The sequence below is a fragment of the Heterodontus francisci genome, chromosome 6, assembly GCF_036365525.1.
Source record: "Heterodontus francisci isolate sHetFra1 chromosome 6, sHetFra1.hap1, whole genome shotgun sequence".
NCBI lineage: Eukaryota > Metazoa > Chordata > Chondrichthyes > Heterodontiformes > Heterodontidae > Heterodontus > Heterodontus francisci.
In genome coordinates, this window is record NC_090376.1 from 5,352,286 (window position 1) to 5,379,167 (window position 26,882).

At 44.1% G+C, this 26,882-nt stretch overlaps 1 protein-coding gene across 2 annotated transcripts in view; it reads right to left on the bottom strand.

Annotated features, from left to right (window-relative positions):
• pgm2l1 (phosphoglucomutase 2-like 1) overlaps positions 1–26,882 on the bottom strand; it is a 142,256-nt gene that overhangs the window by 88,811 nt on the left and 26,563 nt on the right. For both annotated transcript variants that reach the window (XM_068033003.1, XM_068033002.1), the window contains exon 2: positions 11,836–12,003. In XM_068033003.1, the coding sequence (XP_067889104.1) occupies positions 11,836–12,003 (168 nt within the window). The remainder of the gene's footprint in view (positions 1–11,835; positions 12,004–26,882) is intronic.

Genomic DNA, 26,882 nt, shown 5'->3' on the forward strand with positions numbered 1-26,882 from the left:
TAAGGAGGTCCTCACTGAAATCTGTAACCAGTTGCAGGACTTGCAGCCTCACAGCAAGGCGAGGACAGCACTGCCAGTGAAGGTGACTATGGCCATGAACTACATATGGGGCTCCTTCAGGCTGGAGAAGGGTCATCTCCAACAGCTTGCAGTTCACCATCAGCATTTTGATAAGAGAGATGACTGATGCACTGTATGTGAAGAAAGGAGATTACACTGCCTCTTTCCAGAAAGAAGCAGGAGGAGCATGCATGTGGCTTTGCCAGGATAGCGGGCTTCTCCATGGTGCAGGGTGTCACTGATTGCATGTACAATGCTTTACCTGCATCTAAGTTTCATTCCCTCAATGTGTCACTGGTGTGTGACTATGCTCAGCATATTATGCAGGCCAATGCCTGTTATCCTGACAGAAATCACAATGCCTTTATTCTGACACAAAAATTGGAAGTATTGTGAACTGTGAGGAGATAGTGATAGAATTCAAGAGGACAGAGGCAGGGTGGTGGAATGAGCAGACACGTGGCAGACAAAATTTAATTCAGAGAAGTGTGAAGTGATACATTTTGGGAGGAAGGACGAGGAGAGACAATATAAAATAAAAGGCGCAATTCTAAAGGGGGTGCAGGACCACAGCAACTCGGGGTATATGTGCACAAAACGTTGAAGGTGACAGGGCAGGCTGGGACAGCAGTTAACAAGACAAACTGGATCCTGGGCTTTATAAATTAAGCAGAGAGTACAAAAGCAAGGAGGCTATGATGACCCTTTATGAAACACTGGTTCTGTCCCAACTGAAGTATTGTGTCCCGTTCTGGCCACCACATTTTAGGAAGGATGTGAAGGCATTAGCGAGGGTGCAGAAAAGATTTATGAGAATGGTTCCAGGGATGAGGGACTTCAGTTACAAGGATAGACTGGTGAAACTTGGGCTGTTCTCCTTGGAGAAGTTTGAGGGGGTTTGAAGACGTGTTCAAAATCATGAGTAGATAGGGAGAAACTGTTCCCATTGGTGGAAGAGTCGAGCTGTTCACCCATTAACAGAACGTCAGACCCGAACAGTAAACACTGCAGGACTATATGGAGTTAGGTTGCAGGTCAGCCATGATCTCATTGAATGGTGGAACGGGCTCAAGGGCTGAAATGGCCTACTCCTGTTCCTACGTTCCTCACATTTTCTTCTTAGAGTCTGGAGTGCTTCCTGACTTTCCTCCTGTCCAGCTCCTGCACCAAGACTTCCAGTGCTGTGTTGCAGAACCTTGGAGTCCAATCTCTGTGAAGTTGAGCCATTCCTATGTCTTTCCCAGGTCAAACTAACTTCTACAATAATTTCCAGCACCTGCTCGAACCAAAATGCAACCCCCTTTTGCAGGCTGTCTTTAAGTAACGCAGATTAGCTTAAACTCATGCTAGCCTTTCAGGATTTTGCACTCCATGCTCAGGCATGCAGCCACTCAGCAGCAGCTTTGCACTAGTTGCATGCTGTAATCATACAAATGAGCGAGAGCACGAAGTTTGTGTGCTGCCTATATTAGAAGCAATGAGCATGTGGTTAATCGCACATTGCGATCCCTGCTCCCTTTTTCGGGTGCGATCAAATTTTGCCCCCAAAATCTCCACCATTGAAATTCTGGTGTTATCTTTTCACTGCTCCACTCAGAGAAACCTCAATCATTGGCCCTCTCCCTGGGTACCCTATTCTGTTGAAAATGTTCTGCATTACATTTTATTTTGCTGTTAATTTGTACATTTTCTGTTCATGGCATAAACTCAAAATACATGATTTTTAAAAATGAAATCATTGAGCTTTGCTTCTGAGAGGATCTGTTACAGCAGCACTGCTGGCTGCTGACAGATTGACTCCACCCATCCCCTTTACAACTAAGTAAATGCTCATTGGCTAAACACCACATGCAGCTCCTGATCACTGCAGGTTCATGTTCCAGTCACACACACAAACACACACAGCCACGTGGGTGGGCGAACTTTTATGTTCAAGAGGAATCGTACTTGAAGCAGAAAAAGGAAGTACACATGACTTATTTTACTATTACTCAACATCAGAGTTTAACATAACCACATGCAAAATTTCAATGAAAATATTAACCACAAACAAAGCTGCAGTCAATATATTTCCCAAACAGCCCCACTAATTCAAATAGCTTTTCTTGCAATTTAGTCTATTTCTCAAAGCCACTAAAGCCCTTATATTTTCAATACAGTGCAAGAAACCACCACTCAGGCAGCGACACATAACCTACAAGTAGGCTATTCCAAGTTTTCCTCTTGTACTGTGCTGCCAAACCTGTAAAATGGATGCCATGTTTGACACTATTACAGACAACTCTGGGGATCCATCGAAAGTTCTGAATGCAGTAAAAAGTCTGGAGTTTTATTTAGTTAAATCAAGGGTCACCAACATGTCAATTATAAGCTACCAGTAGCTCGCCAGCTGCGACTGGAGCGTGCGCAGTACTGGTTGCACTGGACCATGCGCGGAGCTGGCTGTGACTGGACTGTGCACACAGCTGGCTGTGACTGGACCATGCGCAGTACTGATTGCACTGGACCATGCGCGGAGCTGGCTGTGACTGGAGCTTGCGTGGTGCGGGTCGGATACGCAGCAAGTGAGAAACTTCCGAGTGCAAGGGAGGAATGGAGCTGGTGGGTCAGCTGCATAAACACCAGGTGCAGGCCTCAAACGCTAAAAGAAGCTACGGGTCCCACTTTTGCACTGAGTGGGGCGGCAGCTACGTTGCTTCTCCCGGTGACAGGCCTGGGTTAATGGCCACCAGCTTTCCACCACTTTTGCAGGAACTAAGGATTAATAAACGGTAACATCCAACCCCAAAACTTTAAAGGAAACTTAGCTCAATAATAAAAAGGGGCCTGGGGGAGGGGAGGAGGAACCATTTGGGACAGAGTACAGGGCAGGAGGCCCCCCTCCCCACTTCCACAAAGACTCCCTTTGGATTGTGCCACACCTGGGTAGGGCTGGCTGAAGGTGCAGGAAGCTGCAAGCTTGAGCTGTGGACTGAGGAAAGTGAGGGGTGTGTTTGAGTGACAGGACTTGGGGTGGGGGGGGGGGGGGGAAAGAGAGGGGGTATCAGGGCAAACACAGACACTGCTCCCCCTTTTCCACCTGGGATGTTTTACTGGAGTTGCGTTGGTGAGTGTTTCTAAACTCTGTCTCCCTATCCCGATAATGTAGGTGGATTGTAGGTTGCTGTGAGTGTTGGACTATATTGCCACTCTTCATCCCACTCAGAGTTCCAGGCCTCAGGCTCTGGCGACTCAGTACACCTGAAACATTAACTCTGATTCTCTCTCCACAGATGCTGCCAGACCTGAGTATTTCTTGCATTTTCTCCTTTTATTTCAGGTTTCCAGCATCTGCAGTAGTTTGCTTTGTGTTATTGCAGGCGTTGCTCACAGAACTGAGTCGAGAAACACATCCAGTTTATATTACGGTGGGTGTTGGATGTGGAATTCAGTTCCTGGACTCCTGTGTAGGTCTTTGTTGTTGCATCAGTTTGGTTGTGGTTGTTGGAAGTCAATCATCTGAGCTTCAGCATATCACTACAGGAGTTCCTCAGGGTGGTGTCCTAGGCCCAACCATCTTCAGCTGCTTCATCAATGACCTTCCTCCAATCATAAGGTCAGAAGTGGGGATGTTCACTGATGTTTGCACAATGTTCAGCAGCATTCGTGACTCCTCAGATACTGAAGCAGTCCGTGTAGAAATGCAGCAAGACCCGGATAATATCCAGGCTTGGGCTGATAAGTGGCAAGTAACATTCACGACACACATGTGCCAGGCAATGACCATCTCCAACAAGAGAGAATCTAATCATCTCCCCTTGACATTCAACGGCATTATCATCGCTGAATCCCCCACTATCAACATCCTACCAGGGGCTACCACTGACCAGAAACTGAACTGGAGTAGCCATATAAATACCGTGGCTACAAGAGCAGGTCAGAGGCTAGGAATCCTGCGGCAAGTAACTCACCTCCTGACTCCCCAAATCCTGTCCACCATCTACAAGGCACGTCAGGAGTGTGATGGAATACTCTCCACTTGCCTGGATGGGTGCAGCTCCAACAACACTCAAGAAGCTCGACAACATCCAGGATAAAGCAGCCTGCTTGATTGGCACCTCATCTACAAACAAACATTCACTCCCTCCACCGACGCACAGTGGCAGCAGTGTGTACCATGTACAAGATGCACTGCAGCAATGCACCAAGGCTCCTTAGACAGCACCTTCCAAACCTGCCACCCCTACCACTCGAAGGACAAGGGCAGCAAATGCATGGAAACATCACCACCTGCAAGTTCCCCTCCAAGTCACACACCATCCTGACTTGGAACTATATCGCCGTTCCTTCACTGTCGCTGGGTCAAAATCCTGGAACTCCCTTCCTAACAGCACTGTGGGTATACCTACCCCAAATGGACTGCAGCGGTTCAAGAAGGCAGCTCTCCGCCACCTTCTCAAGGGCAATTAGGGATGGGCAATAAATGCTGGCCTGGCCAGAGACGCCCACATCCCATGAATGAAAAAAAAAAGTTTGAACTGGAGTGCAGATGGAGGAAAAGCTGTTGGGTTTAACCCCAAGTACTTTTGAGCTCATACGGGCCCAACAATTTCCAATGTGAGACTGTTAAGGAAGGTAGATTCCAGGGGAGATGAAGTTGCTAAACGAACACCAACCACTCAATGAAGCTGCTGCCAGGCTTCTGACCACTGGCAAGTACTGTGATGTCGTCAGCAGTGTCAAGTATCACAATGAAATAAAGTTAAGATCAGTTTTCCTTCATATTAAAAATATATTATGTAATTACAGTAGCTACATATTTAGTTTACATTTATCTATCCATAATTTTTATAATATATATTTAAACGACTTGTGATATTTTTAGTTTACCAGAAGTAGCTCTCACTAAAGAAAAGGTTGGAGACCTCTACTTTAAATTGATCAGGAGCCCACTGTGGTTATCTGCTACTGCCTGCACAGCAATAAAAAAAGTACCACTAAAAAAGACTTCTGCCTTCTTTCGAAGATCCTATTTCACAGTACCAAGTGAAAGACTGAACAGGCTTTCACAGCAAAAATACACTTAGCAAACAGGAAGGACAGAGAGAGATAGAGAGAGAGAAGAATCAATGCAGTAACCTTATCTTTCTCAATTTAGTAATGAACCCTACTGATAATCTCCAACAGAATGAAGATCAAAGAAGTGTTAACATTAAAAGTCTGCGATACAAATAGATATTTTTAAATCCTCCCTCCTCTCGAGATTACAGTAGTGCAGTTCCACAATGTTTGCATCCTTTCAGTATCTCACCCATTCTTTATGCATAAGTCTAGAGAGCAAAATTTTACAGCCTGCTGGATTTCAGGCAATTACACAACCAAGCTTTATTTTGTCCTTGTCTGCTAGCCATAAGTGGGTAGTGATCAGCAGCAGGAGTACCAGAGGATATTTTCCTACCTTAGTCTAAAGCTGCTGAGGTCAATTGCATCACTCCTACTGCCAGCCCAGCTAATTCAGAACAAATCAGAATTGAACTTGGGACCTTCTGGTCTCAATCACTGTATTTAGACAGCATTTAATATTTATTGTAGAAATCTAGCACTAGGGACCACATAGTGAAGTGTATCATAATTTAGTAAGGATTTAATAAGTATTTATTTATTTTATATCAAATAACTAATTAGTGATAGAAATGACAGTTAGAGGGGTGAAGTGCTTCACCTGTGAGATGTGGGAAGTCCGTGACGCTTCCAGCGTTCCGGGCGACTACATCTGCAGGAAGTGTACCCAGTTGCAGCTCCTCACAGACAGCATGGATCGGTTGGAGCGGAAACTGGATGCACTTAGGAGCATGCAGGTGGCGGAAAGCGTCATAGACAGGAGTTTTAGAGAAGTGGTTACACCCAAAGTGCAGGCAGATAGATGGGTGACCGCTAGAAGCGGCAGGCAGTCAGTGCAGGAATCCCCTGTGGCAATCCCCCTCTCTAACAAGTATACCATTTTGGATACTGTTGGGGGGGATGGTCTATCAGGGGAAAACAGCAGCAGCCAGAGCAGTGGCACCTCGATTGGCACTGTTGTTCAGCAGGGAGGGACAAAGCGCAGAAGAGCAATAGTTATAGGGGACTCTATTGTCAGGGGCACAGATAGGCGCTTCTGTGGACGTGAAAGAGACTCCAGGAAGGTATGTTGCCTCCCTGGTGCCAGGGTCAAGGATGTCTCTGAACGGACAGAGGGCATTCTGAAGGGGGAACAGCCAGAGGTTGTGGTACACATCGGTACCAATGACATAGGCAGGAAGAGTGATGAGGTCCTGCAGGGGGAGTTTAGGGAGTTAGGTAGTAAATTAAAAAACAGGACCTCTAGGGTTGTAATCTCTGGATTACTCCCTGTGCCACGTGCCAGTGAGGCTAGAAATAGGAAGATAGTGCAGCTAAACATGTGGCTGAGCAGCTGGTGTAGAAGGGAGGGTTTCAGATATCGGGACCATTGGGCTCTCTTCAGGGACAGATGGGACCTGTACAAGAAGGACGGGTTGCATCTAAACTGGAAGGGCACTAACATCCTGGCTGCAAGGTTTGCTAGCGTCACTCGGGAGGGTTTAAATTAGTGTGGCGGGGGGGTGGGAACCAGAGCAGTAGGACAGCTAGTGAAGTAAATGAGGAGGACATAGTAAATAAGGCCAGTAGGACTAAGAGGAAGAGCAGGCAGGGAGATGTTGCTGAGCACATTGGGACTGGTGGTCTGTAGTGCATTTGTTTCAATTCGAGAAGTATAACAGGTAAGGCAGATGAACTTAGAGCTTGGATTAGTACTTGGAAATATGATGTTGTTGCTATTACAGAGACTTGGTTGAGGGAAGGGCAGGATTGGCAGCTAAATGTTCCAGGCTTCAGAAGGGATAGAGGGGGATGTAAAAGGGGTGGAGGAGTTGCATTACTGGTTAAGGAGAATATCACAGCTGTACTGCGGGAGGACACCTCAGAGAGGTCATGCAGCAAGGCAATATGGGTGGAGCTCAGGAATAGGAAGGGTGCAGTCACGATGTTGGGGGTTTTGTACAGGCCTCCCAACAGCCAGTGGGAGGTAGAGGAGCAGATATGTAGACAGATTTTGGAAAGATGTAAAGGTAACAGGGTTGTAGTGGTGGGTGATTTTAACTTCCCCAATATTGACATGGACTCGGCAGAATTTGTGAGGAGCATCCAGGAGGGCTTCTTGAAACAGTATGTAGATAGTCCAACTAGGGATGGGGTCATTCTGGACCTGGTATTGGGGAATGAGCGCGGCCAGGTGGTCAAGTTTCAGTGGGGGAGCATTTCGGGAGCAGTGACCATAATTCCATAAGTTTTAAGGTACTTGTGGATAAGGATAAGAGTAGTCCTCGGGTGAAGGTACTAAATTGGGGGAAGGCTAATTATAACAATATTAGGCAGGAACTGAAGAATTTAGATTGGGGGCGGCTGTTTGAGGGTAAATCAACATCTGACATGTGGGAGTCTTTCAAACGTCAGCTGATTAGAATCCAGGACCAGCATGTTCCTGTGAGGAAGAAAGACAAGTTTGGCAAGTTTCGGGAAGCATGGATAACACGGGATATTGTGAGCCTAGTCAAAAAGAAAAAGGAAGCAATTGTAAGGGCTGGAAGGCTAGGAACAGATGAAGCACTTGAAGAATATAAAGACAGTAGGAAGGAACTTAAGCAAGGAGTTAGGAGGGCTAAAAGGGGTCATGAAAAGTCATTGGCAAACAGGATTAAGCAAAATCCCAAGGCTTTTTATACATATATAAAGAGCAAGAGGGTAACCAGGGAAAGGGTTGGCCCACTCAAGGACAGAGATGGGAATCTATGCCTGGAGCCAGTGGAAATGGGTGAGGTGCTAAATGAGTACTTTGCATCAGTATTCACCAAGGAGAAGGACTTGGTGGATGATGAGCCTAGGGAAGGGAGTGCAGATAGTCTCAGTCATCTCATTATCAAAAAGGAGGTGGTGTTGGGTGTCTTGCAAAGCATTAAGGTAGATAAGTCCCCAGGGCCTGATGGGATCTACCCCAGAATACTGAGGGAGACAAGGGAAGAAATTGCTGGGGCCTTGACAGAAATCTTTGCATCCTCATTGGCTACAGGTGAGGTCCTAGAGGACTGGAGAATAGCCAATGTTGTTCCTTTGTTTAAGAAGGGTGGTAAGGATAATCCAGGAAATTATAGGCCGGTGAGCCTTACGTCAGTGGTAGGGAAATTATTAGAGAGGATTCTTCGGGACAGGATTTACTCCCATTTGGAAACAAACAAACGTATTAGCGAGAGACAGCATGGTTTTGTGAAGGGGAGGTGGTGTCTTACTAATTTGATTGAGTTTTTTGAGTAAGTGACGAAGGTGATTGATGAGGGAAGGGCGGTGGATGTTGTCTATATGGACTTTAGTAAAGCCTTTGACAAGGTCCCGCATGGCAGACTGGTGCAAAAGGTGAAGTCACACGGGATCAGAGGTGAGCTGGAAACAGTAACACTGGTAACAGTGGATGGGTGTTTTTCTGAATGGAGGGATGTGACTAGTAGTGTTCCGCAGGGATCAGTGCTGGGACCTTTGCTGTTTGTAGTATATATAAATGATTTGCAGGAAAATGTAGCTGGTCTGATTAGTAAGTTTGCGGACGACACAAAGGTTGCTGGAGTTGCGGATAATGATGAGGATTGTTAGAGGATACAGCAGGATATAGATCGGTTGGAGACTTGGGCGGAGAAATGGCAGATGGAGTTTAATCCGTACAAATGTGAGGTAATGCATTTTGGAAGGTCTAATGCAGGTGGGAGGTATACAGTAAATGGCAGAACCCTTAGGAGTATTGACAGGCAGAGAGATCTGGGCGTACAGGTCCACAGGTCACTGAAAGTGGCAACGCAGGTGGATAAGGTAGTCAAGAAGGCATACGGCATGCTTGCCTTCATCGGTCGGGGCATAGAGTATAAAAATTGGCAAGTCATGTTGCAGCTGTACAGAACCTTAGTTAGGCCACACTTAGAATACTGCGTGCAATTCTGGTCGCCACACTACCAGAAGGACGTGGAGGCTTTGGAAGGCATTAGCTATGAGGAGAGGTTGGAAAAACTCGGATTGTTTTCACTGGAACGACAGAGGTGGAGGGGCGACATGGTAGAGGTTTACAAAGTTATGAGCGGCATGGACAGAGTGGATAGTCAGAAGCTTTTTCCCAGGGTGGAAGAGTCAGTTACTAGGGGACATAGGTTTAAGGTGCGAGGGGCAAAGTTTAGAGGCGATGTGCGAGGCAAGTTTTTTTTTTTTTACACAGAGGGTGGTGAGTGCCTGGATCTTGCTGCCAGGGGAGGTGGTGGAAGCAGATACGATAGCGACGTTTAAGAGACATCTTGACAAATATATGAATAGGAAGGGAATAGAGGGATATGGACCCCGGAAGCGCAGAAGGTGTTAGTTTCGGCAGGCATCAAGATCAGCGCAGGCTTGGAGGGCCAAATGGCCTGTTCCTGTGCTGTTCTTTGTTCTATACACAACCCATTACAGCATTTAAAATGATAGAGTCACTCTCAGATACCTTCTAAAGGAGACAGGCAGATGCAACAATGAAAGCGATAACAGCAACTTGCATTGAAACAGCGCTTTACCATAGTAAAACATCCCAAAGTGCTTCAAAAGAGCACATAAAAAGAAAGGGACTTGCACGGATATAGCACTTTCCACGACCGCCGAATGGCTGTAAAGCGCTTTACAGCCAATGAAGCAGTTTTATAATGACCAGATAATCTGTTTTTTGTGATGTTGACTGAGGGATAAATATTGGCCACTGGACACCGAGGATCACACCCCTGCTCTTCTTCAAAATAGTGCCGTGAGATCTTTTACGTCTGCCTGAAGAGGTCAGATGGTCAGTACTACACTGAAGTATCAGCCTTAATTTTTGTGCTCAGGCCCTGGAGTGGGACTTGAACCCACAACTTCTACTCAGAGGCGAGAGTTATATCAACTGAGCCACAGCTGACACAGTAAAGAGATATAAGACATAAAGAGATATTTGTACAAGTGACCAAAAGCTTGGTCAAAGAAGTAGATTTTTAGAAGTTTTAAAGGAGGAGAGGTTGAAAAGGTTTCGGGAGAGAATTCCAGAGGAGCTAAAGGCACAGCCATTAACAGAAGGAGCGCAGAAACCACAGAGGCTTGCAGGGTTGTAGGAGGTTAGAGATAGGAAAGGGAGGGACCAAGCCCTGGACAAATTGGAACACAAGGATAAGAATGTTAAAAATTGAGACACTGCTGGACTGTGAGCCAATGTAGGTTAGCTAGCACAGGAGTGATGAGTGAATGGGACTTGGTACAAGTTAGGATACTGGCAGCAAAGTTTTAGATGAGCTCAAGTATACTGAGACTTAGAAAAAGGCCATATATCTGCTCAGCCAGTGATGGTACACTGCAAAGGAAGACATAAAAAAGAAGCAAAGTAGTTCCAGACCAGCTGTCAGGATCAGCCAGTTCTAAAACTCATCAAAATGATGAGCTCCCATTGCGGTGGGGTCACAGGATTTCCTGTTTGTTATTTGCATTGAAGTTGAATCAGCAATTTAATAAAATTGAAAAATAAATTTAACATTAAAGTCTTCAATAAACCATCAAACATTGTACAAAGCCATATTAACCACAAAGGGCCATGGTTTGGGCCATGGTCTATACTGAGTTAGCTCACCCAAGCAGACTGCTCATAGAGATGTTAAAATTAGTGTCAGTTAAAAAAAAAAAATTCTATTCCCAAAGACACACACCGAGACAAACATCAACTGCTACAGGAAGATGAAAGATGCTGTTTGTTCTGCCCAAAGCTTGTTACAGTTTTCTAGTGCAAGGAGTTGTCCATGACTGAGTGTTGCAGGCTGGCACATTTCAAGGTCCAGGACTACACGCTGAAGAATGCACTGAAGCTTGGTGCAGCCGTTGGCAAGGTTCAATGGGAAATGCCCTCCCCACCATTGTATGCAGAGGAGCTGGAACCAGTGTAAGGCCACTTAGGCTGTATGTGTCAGAAGACATTTAAATGTATAGAATCTGCAGGTGAGGTGTTCAAAATCATGAGTGTTCTGGACAGAGTAGATAGGGAAAAACTGTTCCCATTGGTGGAAGGATCGAGGACAAATGGGTACAAATTTAAGGCAATTGGCAAAAGAAGCAATGGCGACATGAGGGATAACATTTTCAAGCAGCGAGTGGTTAGGAACTGGAATGCACTACCTGAGGGTGTGGTGGAGGCAGGTTCAATAGAGGCATTCAAGAGGAAATTACATTGTTACCTAAAATGGAAGCATGTGCAGGGCTACAGGGAAAGGCAGAGGAATGGCACTCAGTAAATTGCTCTTTTGGAGAGCCAGTGCAGACACAGCAGGCCAAATGGCCTCCTTTTGTACTGTAGCAATTCTGTCAGTCTGTGCATTTTAAGTGGAGTGAGGCATCCTAGAGTGTTTAACCAAGTTGATCTGTTTAGCACAATGTGAACAGCCACATCTTAACTGTACTATAATGCACCTTTACAAGTTTTATAAATAAAGTATATTTTAGGGAAAAAACCCTGGGATAGAGGTCCAACTATTGAGTGGCTCTTGCTGGCCAATATGCACGTCAGTGTCAGGTGAGAACAGGATCATGGACAGCTACGATGTCTCTGCGCATGCCCCCCCGCAACCCACCACCACCCAATGGTCAAAGTTATCCAATTAATCCCACTCCCCCAGCTCTTTCCTCATAGCCTAACATGGATTGATAAAAGTTCATCACCTGAGTAGACTGTATGATTGTTAGGTCGTTAATGCAGGAAAAACCTGCACCCATGGCAGAACGCAGCCCTGCTGTACCAAACGTCATTCTGCAGCACAGGCGATCACGCAGTTCCTTCTTCTTCCCATCATGTAGCAACTTCTCAATCTCAGCTTTAGTCTTGGGATTCTGGGGACAAAAGGTAGTTTCAATCCATTTATTGAAAGAAGTGCAATATAGCAAAATGCCTCATGAATGGAGTTATCGTTGTCTAACTAATAACCCTTTGTTGTGACAGTTAAATCCACTAACATCACCTCATTGTGCCAAGCAAGCCAGACAGTCCTGGGTTCAATGCCCACAGTCCGTGCTGTTAGCCAAACTCACTTGGGTACCATAAACTGCTGGACTGTGTGCACATGTCAGGTAAGCACAATATCAGACTTGGCTGCAATGCCCTCCAGGACCAAACAGTTACATCACAACTCGTTGTCTAAACTCACACTTGATGAATGGCTACTACAATAAGATATGTGAGGTAAGCAGCGGCCATGGAACTGCACCATAACAAGAGAGACATATTGACAAATATATGAATAGGAAGGGAATAGAGGGATATGGGCCCCGGAAGTGCAGAAGGTGTTAGTTTAGGCAGGCATCAAGATCGGCGCAGGCTTGGAAGGCCGAATGGCCTGTTCCTGTGCTGTACTGTTCTTTGTTTGTAGTGGTCTCAAGAAAGCGTGTGGGGGTGGGTGAAAGGATGAGTGACAAATAGGGCAACAAAGGCTAGTTGCATGGACAATTGGGTTTTCAGGGCATTGCCCAAGTGAACAGTTCATGAGGCTAGGCGGTCAATGTTGGCTGAAGATTCTTTCATGAGAGATTTCCAGTTAAAGGTCTGCTACCAGCAGCAGTTCAAATCACAACACGATCCAAACAACAGTGCACTAAGTGTATTGCTGTTACAGAAAATGTGCAGATCAGATAACTATCTCATGGATTAATTTCTCTGTCCTGGAGTATCTTCAATATCTAGGCTTCAAAATAAGCATCATGTCGCATATACAGCAGCCCTTATTTTGCAGTTGAAGTAGCATGAGTTGGTGTGAAATAGCAAGCCGAATAGCCTGTTTTCTATTCATTCATAAGACCATGATGATCTTTCTTTCCCCAAAGCTCAGTTGGTACAGAGTTTGTAAACTTGAGATCACCCAAAATTCTGCTGTCCATATCCTAATTCACATAGAGTCCCATTCATCCATCAGCCTCTTGTGCTCACTGACCTACATTGGCTCCCAATTCAGCAATGCCTCAATTTTAAAATTCTCATCCTTATTTTCAAATCCCTTGCACCTTCCCCACCTCCCTGCTTCAGCCTAACAACCACAAGAGATCTCTGCAGTCCTCCAATCCTGGTTTCTTGAACATCCCTGATTTTAATTGCTCCACCACTGGCTTTCAGCTGTCAAGGCCTCAAGCTCTGGAATTCTTAAACCTCTCAGTCTCTCTCTCCGTCTTTAGGTTGCTCCTCTTTAAACAAGCTTTTGGTCACTTATCGTAATATTTCTGTGGCTCGGTGTTGCATTTTGTCCAATAACAGACCCGAGAAAATCCATGGGACTTTACCATGTTAAAGGCATTATATAAAATACAAATTGTTGTCGGTTCCATCACTGATCTATGGGGAATTAACTGATGCTGCAAATGGTCTTGGTGACTTTGGAGTAGAGGTGGGAAGGGAGGATGTTCAGCCAGGATTCCTGAACGTTATCAAATAACCTTGACAGACAATGCAAACACGCAGATGCTGTACAAGAACAAGGTATGGTTTCTCAAGGATACTCCAACTATTTACTTTAAGTGATTCTGCAACATGCTACCTGACCAGATGTTCTAATGTGTCCCCCACTGCCAAGAGGAATTCAGCATGTTGGTGACAATGCAAAAACCATTACCCGTGGGCAAGTGTTTAGAAATTACAGTTGCAACCTTTATTTTCAACACATGCATAAACAGTTTGGCTGTAGTTTTCAAAAAGGAAAACTCAAAAACCAGGAAGGCTTGTGGCGTGTGTCGTAGTTGGATTCTCCGCAAGAATCAGTGTTAATTTCAAATTTCCAGGGGACACTATTCATAAGTGCGAGGTGCCATTTACCATGCTTTTGGTGTCACGCAGGTTTATAACCCCTTCCCCAGGTGTCACCACCTCTGTGAAGGTGCATACAGTAGCATCAATTTTATCAAATGAACCATGATCTTTTTGAATGGCACAGCAGGCTTGAGGGGCTGAATGGCCTACTCCTGCTTGTATTTCTCCTCATGTTCTTATGTAGATTATATTACTGGATCCCCATATGTCGCAGTTGATGAAGTCACTGCTCGTGTACTACTCGGCCAGATAGAATAAAAGGTCTCAGGCGCGATTCTCAATCTGTGCTGGGTTAGCTGATCTTGGCTAACATGCCAGATGTGGGCAGAGTACTCCCAGGCTTGGGGGTGTGGAGAAAAATCCCTCATGGTTCCCGCTCATGTCATTACCTAGTGTTCCGTGCTGGAAGTTGCGAGTGTGTATGTCGATATTAGTTGAGGACAGGATTCAGAATGCGATGCCTACATGACTGAATATCCTGTAGCTTCTCATCGTTTAGGTTCAGAGGTTAAAAGCAAGTTGGCAAGCTATCAGGCGACTACTAACAAGACAGCTAATGTGCATCAGTAGCAAATAAAATTGGTGAATTTCTGTGGAACTGTATCTTAGCAAGAACAGGGAGCAAAGGAAACTAGCAGAGAAAATAAATGGCATTGAACTTCCTGCCAGCCCTTTGTTGTTCCAGATCAACAGAAGACTGAAATTGCTCTGCATTTTCAGGCAGTACACAATGATAACAAACATCTTCGAGGGTTGTAAAATCCACACACACAATATCATGCACAACGTTTACCAGCTACACAACATTTCCATTTGCTGTGTAATTGGTGCTTAGGAATGATGAGCAATAATTATTTTTGAAGAAAAGTATGAGTAAGTATGCTGTGCAACATTACACACACAATGCGGAGAATTTTCCTGTAATTCAGTGTTCTATAAGTGAACGTCATGGAAGGGAGGAAGAGGAAAATATGTTTAACGTAATGACAGCAATCCCTCTTTCAGCTAAATATCCAGCAGAACTTTCAGGTAGACAACCAGGATTGAAAATATGCATCTGTGCTACTGCTAATTTCTTTTGGTGAGGTTTGAAGAAAATTCACTATCATGTTCGTGCTGCAGACAGTACACAATAGAACATATCTTAATGAACTTAAGGCACTGATCCAACTTGTTACTTCTCCAAAGTGCAAACTACTTGAAAACAAACCATTTTCTCCCCAACCACCGAATGTGCAATACTGAGTCATGAAAAGAGTGTCTTCATTTCAATAACTGATTAAGTTAGCTCTCTTACATGGAGTGGAATTCAACTGGTTTAAGTACTGGGGGAAGAGGACAAATAGTAGAATAGGTTGTGACAGGTGAGAGCGAGAGGCTGGCCAGTCAAGCTGCCTGCCAAATATCATTGTCTGGGACATTACAATGCAGTACTGGAAGGTTACTTGGCACCAGAATAAGTCACTATCTACACAGTAGGAGGAGAGATAGAAGATAAAATTGAGGAAGAAAATTACTGCGTAATGTACACTGAACAATTTTTTCCCTAATAAGCTATAGGCAACAATAGCATAGAGGTTACATTATTGGACTTGTAATCTGTAGGCCTGGGATCTGGAGACAAGAGTTCAAATCTCACCACTGGCAGCTTTAAATTTAATTAATTAGATAAATCTGGAAATATAAAGCTAGTCTTAGTAATGGTGACCATGAAACTACTGGTTTGCCATTAACAACCCATCTGGTTCACTAATGTCCTTTAGGAAAGGAAACCTGCTGTCCTTACCTGGTCTGAGCCTATACATGACTCCAGGCCCACAGCAATGGTTGATTCTTAACTGCCCTCTGAAATGACGAATCAAACCATTCAGTTGTACTAAATCACTACGAAAAGCTGTAAGGATAAAATCGGATAGACCACCCCATCCTAGGCACCAGATTCTGACACGACAAAGGCACACCCAGCCCAGTTAACCCTGCAAAGTGCTCCTCACTAACATCCGGGGACTTGTGCCAAAGTTGGGAAAGCTGCCTAATAGAATATTCAAGCAAAAGCCTGACACAGCCATTCCCACAGAATCAAACCTTTCAGCCAATGACACAGACCCTTCCATCATCATCCCCGAATTTGTCCTGTTTATACCAGCTGGGAGGGTGTGATCCTGAGAGTTCTCAAAATTGACTCCAGACCACATGAAGTCTCATGACAACAGATCAAACATGGGCAAGGAAACCTACTGCTGATTCACCAGTGGAGGGAAGGCAGTAAGTAGGTTGTAATCAGTACTCCTCCATGTTAAACACCACTTACAAGAGCACAGAATTTACTCTGGATGGGGAACTTCAACGTCCATCAGCAAGAGTGATTCGGTAGCTGGCTGAGTCATAAAGGACATACTGCCACACTGGGCCTGCAGCAGATGGAAAGAACACCAACATGAGGGGAAAAATCTACTTGACCTCATCCTCACCAACCTACAAGTCACAGATGCATCTGTCCATGACCATCGCACAGGTCTTGTGCAGGCTAAGTCGTGTTTTCACACTGAGGGCACCCTCTGCCGTGTTGTTTGGCATAATCACGGTGCTAGATGGGATAGATTCAGATCAGGTCAAAACTGGACATTCATGAGGCACTGCAGAATTGAATTCAACCACAATCTGTAACCTTGTGGCCTGGCATATTCCACACTCTACGATTACCATCAAGCCAAGGACCAACCCTGGTTCAATGAAGAGTATAGTACAGCAAGCCAGGAGCAGAACCAGTCATATATAAAAATGAGGTACCAATCTGGTGAAGCTACAACACAGGACTATAAGCATGCTAGACTCCGAGCAAACAATCCCAAACCAACAGAGCAGATCAAAGCTCTGCAATCCTGCCACATCCAGTTGTGGACAAATAATCAACTAACAGGCTCCACAAACATCCCCATTCTCAATGGTTGCAGAGCCCAGCACGTCAGTGCAAAAGACAAGGCTGAAGCACGTGCAACCCTCATCAGCCAGAAGTGCCGAGTGAATAATCCATCTCGGCCTCCTCCTGAGGTCCCCACCATCACACAACAGCCTTCAGCCAATTTGGTTCACTCCACCGACACATGACAGAGTGCACTGGATACAGCAAAGGCTATAGGGCCTGCTAACATCCCGGCTGTCGTGCTGAAAACTTGTGCTTCAGAATTAGCCACATCTCTAGCAAGCTGTTACAACACATCTCAACTCCGAAATCTATCGGACAAAGTAGAATATAGCCCAGATATGTCCTATACACAAAAAAAAAGGACAAATCCAATCTTGTCAATTACAGCCCCAGACTACTCTCAACCATTAGTGATTGTAATGGAACGTGTTGTTAGCAGTGCTATCAAGTGGCACTTATTCACCAATAACTTGCTCATCAATACTCAGTTTGGGTTCAGACCTCATTACAGCCTTGGTCCAAACAAGGACAAAAGAGCTGAATCACAGAAGTGAGAGTGACTGCCTTTGACACCAACAAGACTGGGACCAATATCCTTGCAGGGGGTTCTACTAGTGCTGTTGCGTGGGTTTAAGCTTGGCAGAGGGATGGGAACATGAGAGTAGATTCAGAAGGGAGAGAAGAAAAATTAGAAATGAAAAGCAGACTATCTTACACAATTTTATTAGTTTTTAAGATTCCCAAATACTGAAATATTATTTTCACTCTCCCATTCACCCAATCTGGTCCAGGCAGTTTATAGATAGGGCCCTCCCCTCCACCCCACAAATTATTAGGCAAAATGCAAAAGAGAGTTGTGATGGGGTAAGCTAGTCCAATCAAGGGTTTAGGTAGCATAGCCACCATTTCTAGATAACCCACCATACAAATGCACTGTTGAGATTAAATAGAGAATAGGATAGGTTGCAAGAAAAAGACTTGCATTTATATAGCGCTTTTCATGACCACCAGAAGTCCCAAAGCACTTTACAGCCAATGAAATACTTTTGAAGTGCAGTCACTATGGTAATGTAGGAAACGTGGTAGCCAATTTACACACAACAAACTCCCTCAAACAGCAATGCGACAATGACCAGATAATCTGTTTTTTTTTTAAATGTTGATTGAGGGATAGATATTGGCCAGGACACCTGGCAGAACTCCCCTGCTCCTCTTCACAATAGCGCCATGAGATCTTTTACATCTTTTACAGGCAGATGGGGCCACATTTGAACGTCGCATCTGAAAGATGGCACCTCCGACAGTGCAGCAATCCCTCAGTACTGCACTGGAGTGTCAGCCTTGATTTTTGTGCGAAGTGTGCATTGTATTTAGCAAGAATCCCTTTTATCTAAATAAAAAAATTGTGCGAACAACCATTACGCTAATCATCCATTTGTGGGAAAGAACGCTTTGTTATTGGAAATGTTTTTACTTTTTCTTTCACTGCTCAACCATTCATTACAACTTTGCTAATTTCCTAGGCACAATTGTGCTCAGATAAATGGTGGAAGAGAGATAACATACAATAGCATGTTGAAAGATGACCTTTACATTCCTAGACTTATTTTCAAAAGCTGCATGTTGAAAGATGACCTTTACATTCCTAGACTTATTTTCAAAAGCTGACAAATGAACAAGTGATATCTTCTGCATCTGCTGTCTGATGAGACTCTATAGAAAACACATTAAAGGTAACACATAATAATTAAACTCTTTCCATTCCACAAACATACCTGGTGAAATTACCTCATTGTGCTTTGTTCTTATGACTGGAATCCACCCTCAATCCCAAAATCTACATTTTAATTAGCTGTTTCTCTTTCGACTCTCCTTTCTCTCACATCCAGCAAGGTCAAACACAGCTATCTTTTGCTGACTGCTGATATTTTCTCTCTATCCCTCCTCCTGAAAACACAATGTTGCTGCAACACAATTCCATGGGGATCAGCAACCCTCAAGACCTTCAGTCTAATTCAGTCTCCTCTTAGACAGCAAGCACCGAATGTAAATTACACACATGCAACAGAAATAGCTGGATAGAGATCAGCAGTATGAACACTGATGATTTCGCCCTCACTAGCCTAGGACAACAAAGTCAATTATAGCATTCTTGCTGCTGCCCTCACCAAGATCAGCTAACACTGCAGACTGGGGATTGACCCTGGATTTCTGGTTTATATGGCACATGTTGCCTGGGGCAGTAACTTTACTCACAACACCACTGAGAGCTTTAAAAAAAAATATGAAGACGATGGACAAAAAAAAAGACCAGCGAGTCCATCAAGCTATTATTTTAGCAATGAGAAAAGATTGGAGAGGCTGGGGTTGTTTTCTTTAGAAGCAGCTGAGGGAAGATTTAATTGAGGTGTATAAAATTATGAGGGACCTATTTCCATTTACAGAGAGGTAAACAACCAAGGGGAATAGGTATAAAATAATTAGCATAAGGATTAGAGTGGAGCTGAGGAGAATTTTTTCACCCAGAGGGTGATGGGGATCTGGAACTCACTGCCTGAAAGGGTGGTTGAGGCAAAAATTCTCATGCATTTAACAAGTACTTGGATAGGCCCTTGAAGTGCCGTAACCAACAAGGCTATGGGCCAAGAACTGTGCTATATAATAAATGTGCAGTTAAGAATCAGGGCCTTCAATGCTCCCCATCCACCAGCAGTCATATTATCTCATGGGAGCACCAGAAAACTGGATTTAAAAACCTATGTCAATTTAGGGAAACAATAATTCAGGAAAATTGTTCGACAACTCCTGAAGGTGATCAAAACTGAATTCTAAGATATCACAGTGACCACGGGTAACATCACCCAACACCCACTTGTTTATTGTATGCAGCAATATCAGCTTCCTCCAGCTTTCTGAACATTCGCAGTAAATCTACTGCAAACCAGGAACTTACTTTAAAGGTCCATGAATCGGTGCAACAAAAAAACCTCCCAATACATAAACCTTTGTTGTAGTAAAAATAGCTTAACTACTGCTTCAACTGCAGCCTTGAGTTTAGTCAGGGAAGTTGGCTTGCAGGAAACTGTTGCCATCAGAATTTCTCAGCTCCATGAAACCTTGCAGTCTGCTTTTCCTCCCCACCTCCCCCAACCCTGGTTTCAGCTAAGATGAATTCACTCTAAATATTCAAGTCCAGTTCTTTCAAATACAACTGACAGGGTGAGAAGCACATACTAGAGTGTGCATGAGACAGCACAGTCCAAGACAATGCAAGACTGTGCATAGTAAAGTTGACAAAAAATATGGAAGTGATGAGATGGGGCAAAATGCTGCACTCTGTAATACAGCAATCTTTATTTTACTCTTCAAGCAGGCAGCAATTCAAAAAGAGGACACTAGGGCCAGAGACTGCTGGAGCCATTCATTACATGGTTAAGTATTTATCAAAAGAAACAGGTGAAGTGGATTAGATATTGCCCTTTCACCTCTGTTCTGGGTTTAACTACAGCCCAGAGTGAACAAGAAATAAAAACAAACTGCTGGAAATGCTCAGCAGGTCTGGCAGCATCTGTGGAGAGAGAAGCAGAGTTAACATTTCAGGTCTGTGATCTTTCATCAGAACAGAGGGAACAAGTCTCCTTTTTATGCAAAATCCTAAGTGAAGTTAGTTTGGTCAGAATTCAGTTCCTGGTGGGAATGGACCTCAATCAAGTGGCACAAAAATGTAGGGAAACCAAGTAACCTGCCTATTAATGCTGAATTACAGGCGATCTCACTCAGACACTCGCATAATAGCTGATTCATGTGGAGAATTAGAAACATGCCCCACTGGTGCAAAAGGGGACTTCTGAGATTAATACAGAGCCACACCACTGGACAGAGTAGAGTGAGCTTCATGCTGCATCTAACCCAACTTGGGACTGTTTGAGATCTGAAATAAAATATTCCATCCTCAGGACTAACATCCCTCACCCCAAGCACGGCATTCACAGAAAAATGGTCAACATCAAACTTCATACTGCTTTATCCTCTGAAACTGAGTGTAAGTGATATCCATAAAATTAAGAACCCCAAATCTTGTGATAATGCAATGTTAATCAAGGATATAGGTTTTTCATGACATCTGCAGTGATATATTTCCACATTCAAACAGGCATATTGCCACTCCCTTCAGGTGTAATCTATCATCATTTTCAAGTTGACAGATATTCCCACCTCCCCCCCAAGTTTTCTTCCCCCAAGTTCGAAAGATCACCAACTGCCTGGGCCCCAAACTCTGGAACTCCCTCCCCAAAGCACTCTGCGCCTCCACCTCTCTCTCCCTCTTTAAGACAGTCCTTAAACCTACCTCTTTGACCAAGCTTTTGGTCACCTGTCCCAATCCCTTATGTGACTCAGTGTCAAATTTTGTTTGATAATGCACCTGTGAAGGATCTTGGGACATTTTACATTAAAGGTACACCATAAATGCAAGTTGTTGTTGTGTTACAGTTCACATTGGGGCATATTTCGACAGACATCAATCATCTAGGACCTTGCCTATGTAGCCATCGGTCAGGTGTCAGCAATTATTAACGGACAGTCAGCAATATGTCAACTGGGATAAATTATAGTGGCTGGGTGGGAGCGGTGGGGAGAGTAAACCTTTGGCCCACCAAAGGGTATTAACCTTGATCATTTTTCAGAGGCTACAATCCCTTCTAGTAGCGTTCTTTCACTGATAACAAGACCATCATAGTCAATGTCATAAAATAAAAGCAGAAAGTGCTGGAAATAATCAGCAGGTCAGGCAGCATCTGTGAAGAAAGAAACAGTTAACATTTCAGGTCTGTGACCTTTCATCAGAATGTCAGTGTCATTATTAGAGCTCTAGCTGGAGATGAACCTGAAAGATTAATCATAAAACACACCACTTTAAACCATATCCACCACAGATCAACTATAATCAGAGGCTCTACTCAAGTGTACTGCACGCTGTATGGAGAGATGCATGGTTGTACCAAAATTACATTTTGCATTGGAAGATGTAGTGCAGAAACTCATAACAGAGCAACTGAGAAATCCAAAAGGTAGTGTTTCTGTCGTCCCAACACAAAGAGTATTCTGTCCCTGCCCCACGCTGCACACATCTCGCTTACCCACATTCTGAGAACTCAGGTGCGGTTGGCACAGCTAAGCCTTAGGAGCCCCCACGTGTGTATACTATACCACTGAAATTAACCAGGTAAAGTTTTCCAAGCACAGTGCAGTGGTAAGATTCCAGTCCTTAGCCAGATTGAACTGGTACCCAGTATTGTCTAGAGCCTTTGCCAAATCTCACTGAAGAGTCTTGCCAAACTTTCTCCTCCCAGGTCCCGTTAACAGGGCAAGCTGGCTAGTCAATCATCAACCATACCTTGAAATATTGCAGGCCTGTCTGGCTCTGAGGTTAGATTAGTCATTCTGCCACAATCACCAATCTTCCATCACCAGGTTCAAAATCAATAGTGGTAGAAAAATAATGTTTGGAAGAACTTGATGGAATGGTCAATTGGAGAGAACCTTTGTTGTGGAGGGAGGGTTCAAGGTTAGTGGAGTCCAATAAGGTAGGAAAAGGGTAGAGGAAATTAATTCATAGGACAAACAAAGAATCCATTGGGCAATCAGAAAGCCCATCTTCATCCTTCCTGAAGGACAAAGATAGATATACCAAAACATTTCTTTGTAAAGCTTTCTCTGCTCTTATGTTTCCCAAGTTAGCACACCTTCCTTATCTGAGAGTAGCTCAAAACATTCTCTTGTTCCATATGGTGAGATGCACAGCTGAGAATGTGATTTCAGTAGAATAGTTCAAATAACCTGGCATCCTGCCGATAGGCAAAGGATAGTTTTGGAGCCCCAGGCACACTATTGTGTTTTGCTTTTTTTAAAAATTAAAACAATAATGCATGTTCAGTGCAACTAGTCTTACGAGTCTGTATTCACTGCTCACGATGCAGTCTCCTCCACATCAGAGCAACAAATTGCAGATTGGTTGATCGCTTTGCAGAACACCTCCATTGAAAGACAGACAGACAGATAGATAGATAGAGACGTGCATTTATATAGCACCTTTCACAACCACTGGACATCTCAAAGCACTCTACAGTCAACGAAGTACTTAAGTGTAGTTAATACTGTATTATAGGAAACACGGCAGCCAATTTGGACGCAGCAAGATCTTATAAACAGCAATGTGATAATGATCAGATAATCTCTTTTTGTGATGTTGATTGAGGAATAATATTGGCCAGGACACCAGGGAGAACTCTCCTGCTCTCCTTCAAATAGTAGCCGTGGGATCTTTTACATTCACCTAAGGGGGCAGATGGGGCCACGGTTTAATGTCTCATCCAAAAGATGACATCTCCGACAGTGCAGCACTCCCTCAGTACTGCTCTGGAGAGTAAGGCTTGATTGCTGTGCTCAAGTCCTGGAATGGAACTTGAACACAGAAAGGTGCTACCAACTGAGCCACAGCAGTTCAGTCCTCAAAGCCTGGACCTCAGTTTTCAGTCTCTTGCTGTTTTAATTCTCTGTCCCACTCTGATCTCAGCCTCCTATACTGGTCCAATGAAGCGAGGAATATCATCTCATCCTTTAATCAGGCATTTAACAGCCTTCCAGACTGAATGTTGATTTCAGGTCATAAGCTCTGCTTTTTTTCCCCCAGGACAGCAGGTACCAGTAATGGTTACGTTTGCTGAACCAGAGTTCTGATGAAAGATCACAGACCTGAAACATTAACTCGGTTTCTCTTTCTCTCTACAGATGCTGCCTGACCTGCTGTGTATTTTCAGCATTTTCTGTTTTTATTTCAGATTTCCAGCATCCACAGTATTTTGTTTTTATATGGTTCTGCTGTTGCCATTTACAACTCCTCTGGGCTTATCTTTTGTTTCTTTACTTGTCCCATTTCCATCCTCTTTTGCCATGTACCAACATTCTTTTTGAATCACTCCTGTCGCTTAAAACTGGTTACATCACCAATGTGGACAGTAGTAACATGGATACGGAATTGGCTGAGTGACAGGAAACAAAGAGTAGTGATTAATGGATGTTTTTCAGGCTGGAGGAAGGTTTGTAGTGGAATTCCCCGGGGGTCAGTGTTAGGACCCTTACTTTTCCTGATGTATATTAATAGCCTAGATCTTGATTTACAGGGCACAATTTCAAAGTTTGCAGAGGACACAAAATTTGTAAGCAATGGGAACTGTGAAAAGGATAATGTAGAACTTCAAAAGGACATAGACAAATTGGTGGAATGGGCAGACAGGTGGCAGATGAAGTTCAATGCAGAGAAATGTGAAGTGATTCATTTTGATAGGAAGGACATGGAGAGACAATATAGAATAAAGGGTACAACTGTAAAGGGGGTGCAGGAGCAGAGGGACCTGTGTGTATGTACGTATGTGCATTAGGGGAGGCAGTGGTGTAGTGGTAATATCACTGCTCTAGTAACCCAGAGGCCCAGGCTACTGCTCTGGGACATGGGTTTGAATCCCACTATGGCAGATGGTGAAATTTGAATTCAATTAATCAATCTGGGAATTAAAATGCTAGTCTAATGATGATCATGAAACCATTGTCGATTGTTGTAAAAATCCATCTGGTTCACAAATGTCCTTTAAGGAAGGAAGAAATCTGCCATCCTTACCTGGTCTGGCCTACATGCGACTCCAGACCCACATGTGGTTGACTCTTAAAATACCCTCTGAAAAGGCCGAGCAAGCCACTCAGTTCAAGGGCAATTAGGGATGGGCAATAAATGCTGGCCTAGCCAGCGATGCCCACATCCCACAAACAAAAAAAAAAAGTCATTAAAGGTTGCAGGACATGTTGAGAGAGCGGTTAATAAAGCATACAGTATCCTGAGCTTTATTAATAGGGACATTGCGTACAAGAGCAAGGAGGTCATGTTGAACTTGTATAAGACACTAGTTCGGCCACAGCTGGAGTATTGCATCCAGTTCTGGGCGCTGTGCTTTAGGAAGAATAGGAAGGCATTAGAAAGGTTGTAGAAAAGATTCACGAGAATGATTCCAGGGATAAGGAACTTTAGTTATGAAGATAGACTGGAGAAGTTGGGACTGTTTTCCTTGAAGAGAAGGTTGATGCAGAGAGATCTGGGTGTCCTAGTGCATGAATCGCAAAAGGTTAGTATGCAGGTACAGCACGTAATCAGGAAAGCTAATAGAATGTTATCATTTATCGTGAGGGGAATTGAATACAAAAGTAGGGAGGTTATGCTTCAGCTATACAGGACATTGGTGAGACCACATCTGGAGTACTATGTACAATATTGGTCTCCTTATTTAAGGAAGGATGTAAATGCATTGGAAGCAGTACAGAGAAGGTTTACTAGACTAATACCTGGAATAGGCAGGCTGTCTTATGAGGAAAGATTGGACAGACGAGGCTTGTATCCACCGGAATTTAGAAGAGGCAGAGGCGACTTGATTGAAACATATAAGATCCTGAGGGGTCTTGACAGGGTGGATGTGGAAAGGATTTAGAATTAGAACATTACAGCGCAGTACAGGCCCTTCGGCCCTCGATGTTGCGCCGACCTGTGAAACCATCTGACCTACACTATTCCATTTTCATCCATATGTCTATCCAATGACCACTTAAATGCCCTTAAAGTTGGCGAGTCTACTACTGTTGCAGGCAGGGCGTTCCACGCCCCTACTACTCTCTGAGTAAAGAAAATACCTCTGACATCTGTCCTATATCTATCACCCCTCAACTTAAAGCTATGTCCCCTTGTGTTTGCCATCACCATCCGAGGAAAAAGACTCTCACTATCCACCCTATCTAACCCTCTGATCATCTTATATGTCTCTATTAAGTCACCTCTCCTCCTCCTTCTCTCCAACGAAAACAACCTCAAGTCCCTCAGCCTTTCCTCATAAGACCTTCCCTCCATACCAGGCAACATCCTAGTAAATCTCCTCTGCACCCTTTCCAAAGCTTCCACATCCTTCCTATAATGCGGTGACCAGAACTGCACGCAATACTCCAGGTGCGGTCTCACCAGAGTTTTGTACAGCTGCAGCATGACCTCGTGGCTCCGAAACTCGATCCTCCTACTAATAAAAGCTAACACACCATATGCCTTCTTAACAGCCCTATTAACCTGGGTAGCAACTTTCAGGGATTTATGTACCTGGACACCAAGATCTCTCTGTTCATCTACACTACCAAGAATCTTCCCATTAGCCCAGTACTCTGCATTCCTGTTACTCCTTCCAAAGTGAATCACCTTGCACTTTTCCGCATTAAACTCCATTTGCCATCTCTCAGCCCAGCTCTGCAGCCTATCTATGTCCCTCTGTACCCTACAACATCCTTCGGCACTATCCACAACTCCACCGACCTTGGTGTCATCCGCAAATTTATTAACCCACCCTTCTACACCCTCTTCCAGGTCATTTATAAAAATGACAAACAGCAGTGGCCCCAAAACAGATCCTTGCGGTACACCACTAGTAACTAAACTCCAGGATGAACATTTGCCATCAACCACCACCCTCTGTCTTCTTTCAGCTAGCCAATTTCTGATCCAAAGCTCTAAATCACCTTCAACCCCATACTTCCGTATTTTCTGCAATAGCCTACCATGGGGAACCTTATCAAATGTTGCCCCTTGTGGGAGAATCTAGAACTAGGGGTCACTATTTAAAAATAAGGGGTCGCCCATTTAAGACAGAGATGAGGAGAAATTTTTTCTCTTAGCGGGTCGTGAGTCTTTGGAATTCTGTTCCTCAAAAGGCAGTGGAAGCAGAGTCTTTGAATATTTTTAAGGCAGAGGTAGATAGATTTTTGATAAGCAAGGAGGTGGAAGGTTATCGGGGGTAGGTGGAAATGTGGAGTAATCAGTTCAGCCATTAACTTATTGAATGGCAGGTAGGCTCGAAGGACCGAGTGGCCTACTCCTGCTTCTAATTCGTATGTTGAGAAGAGATTTGATAG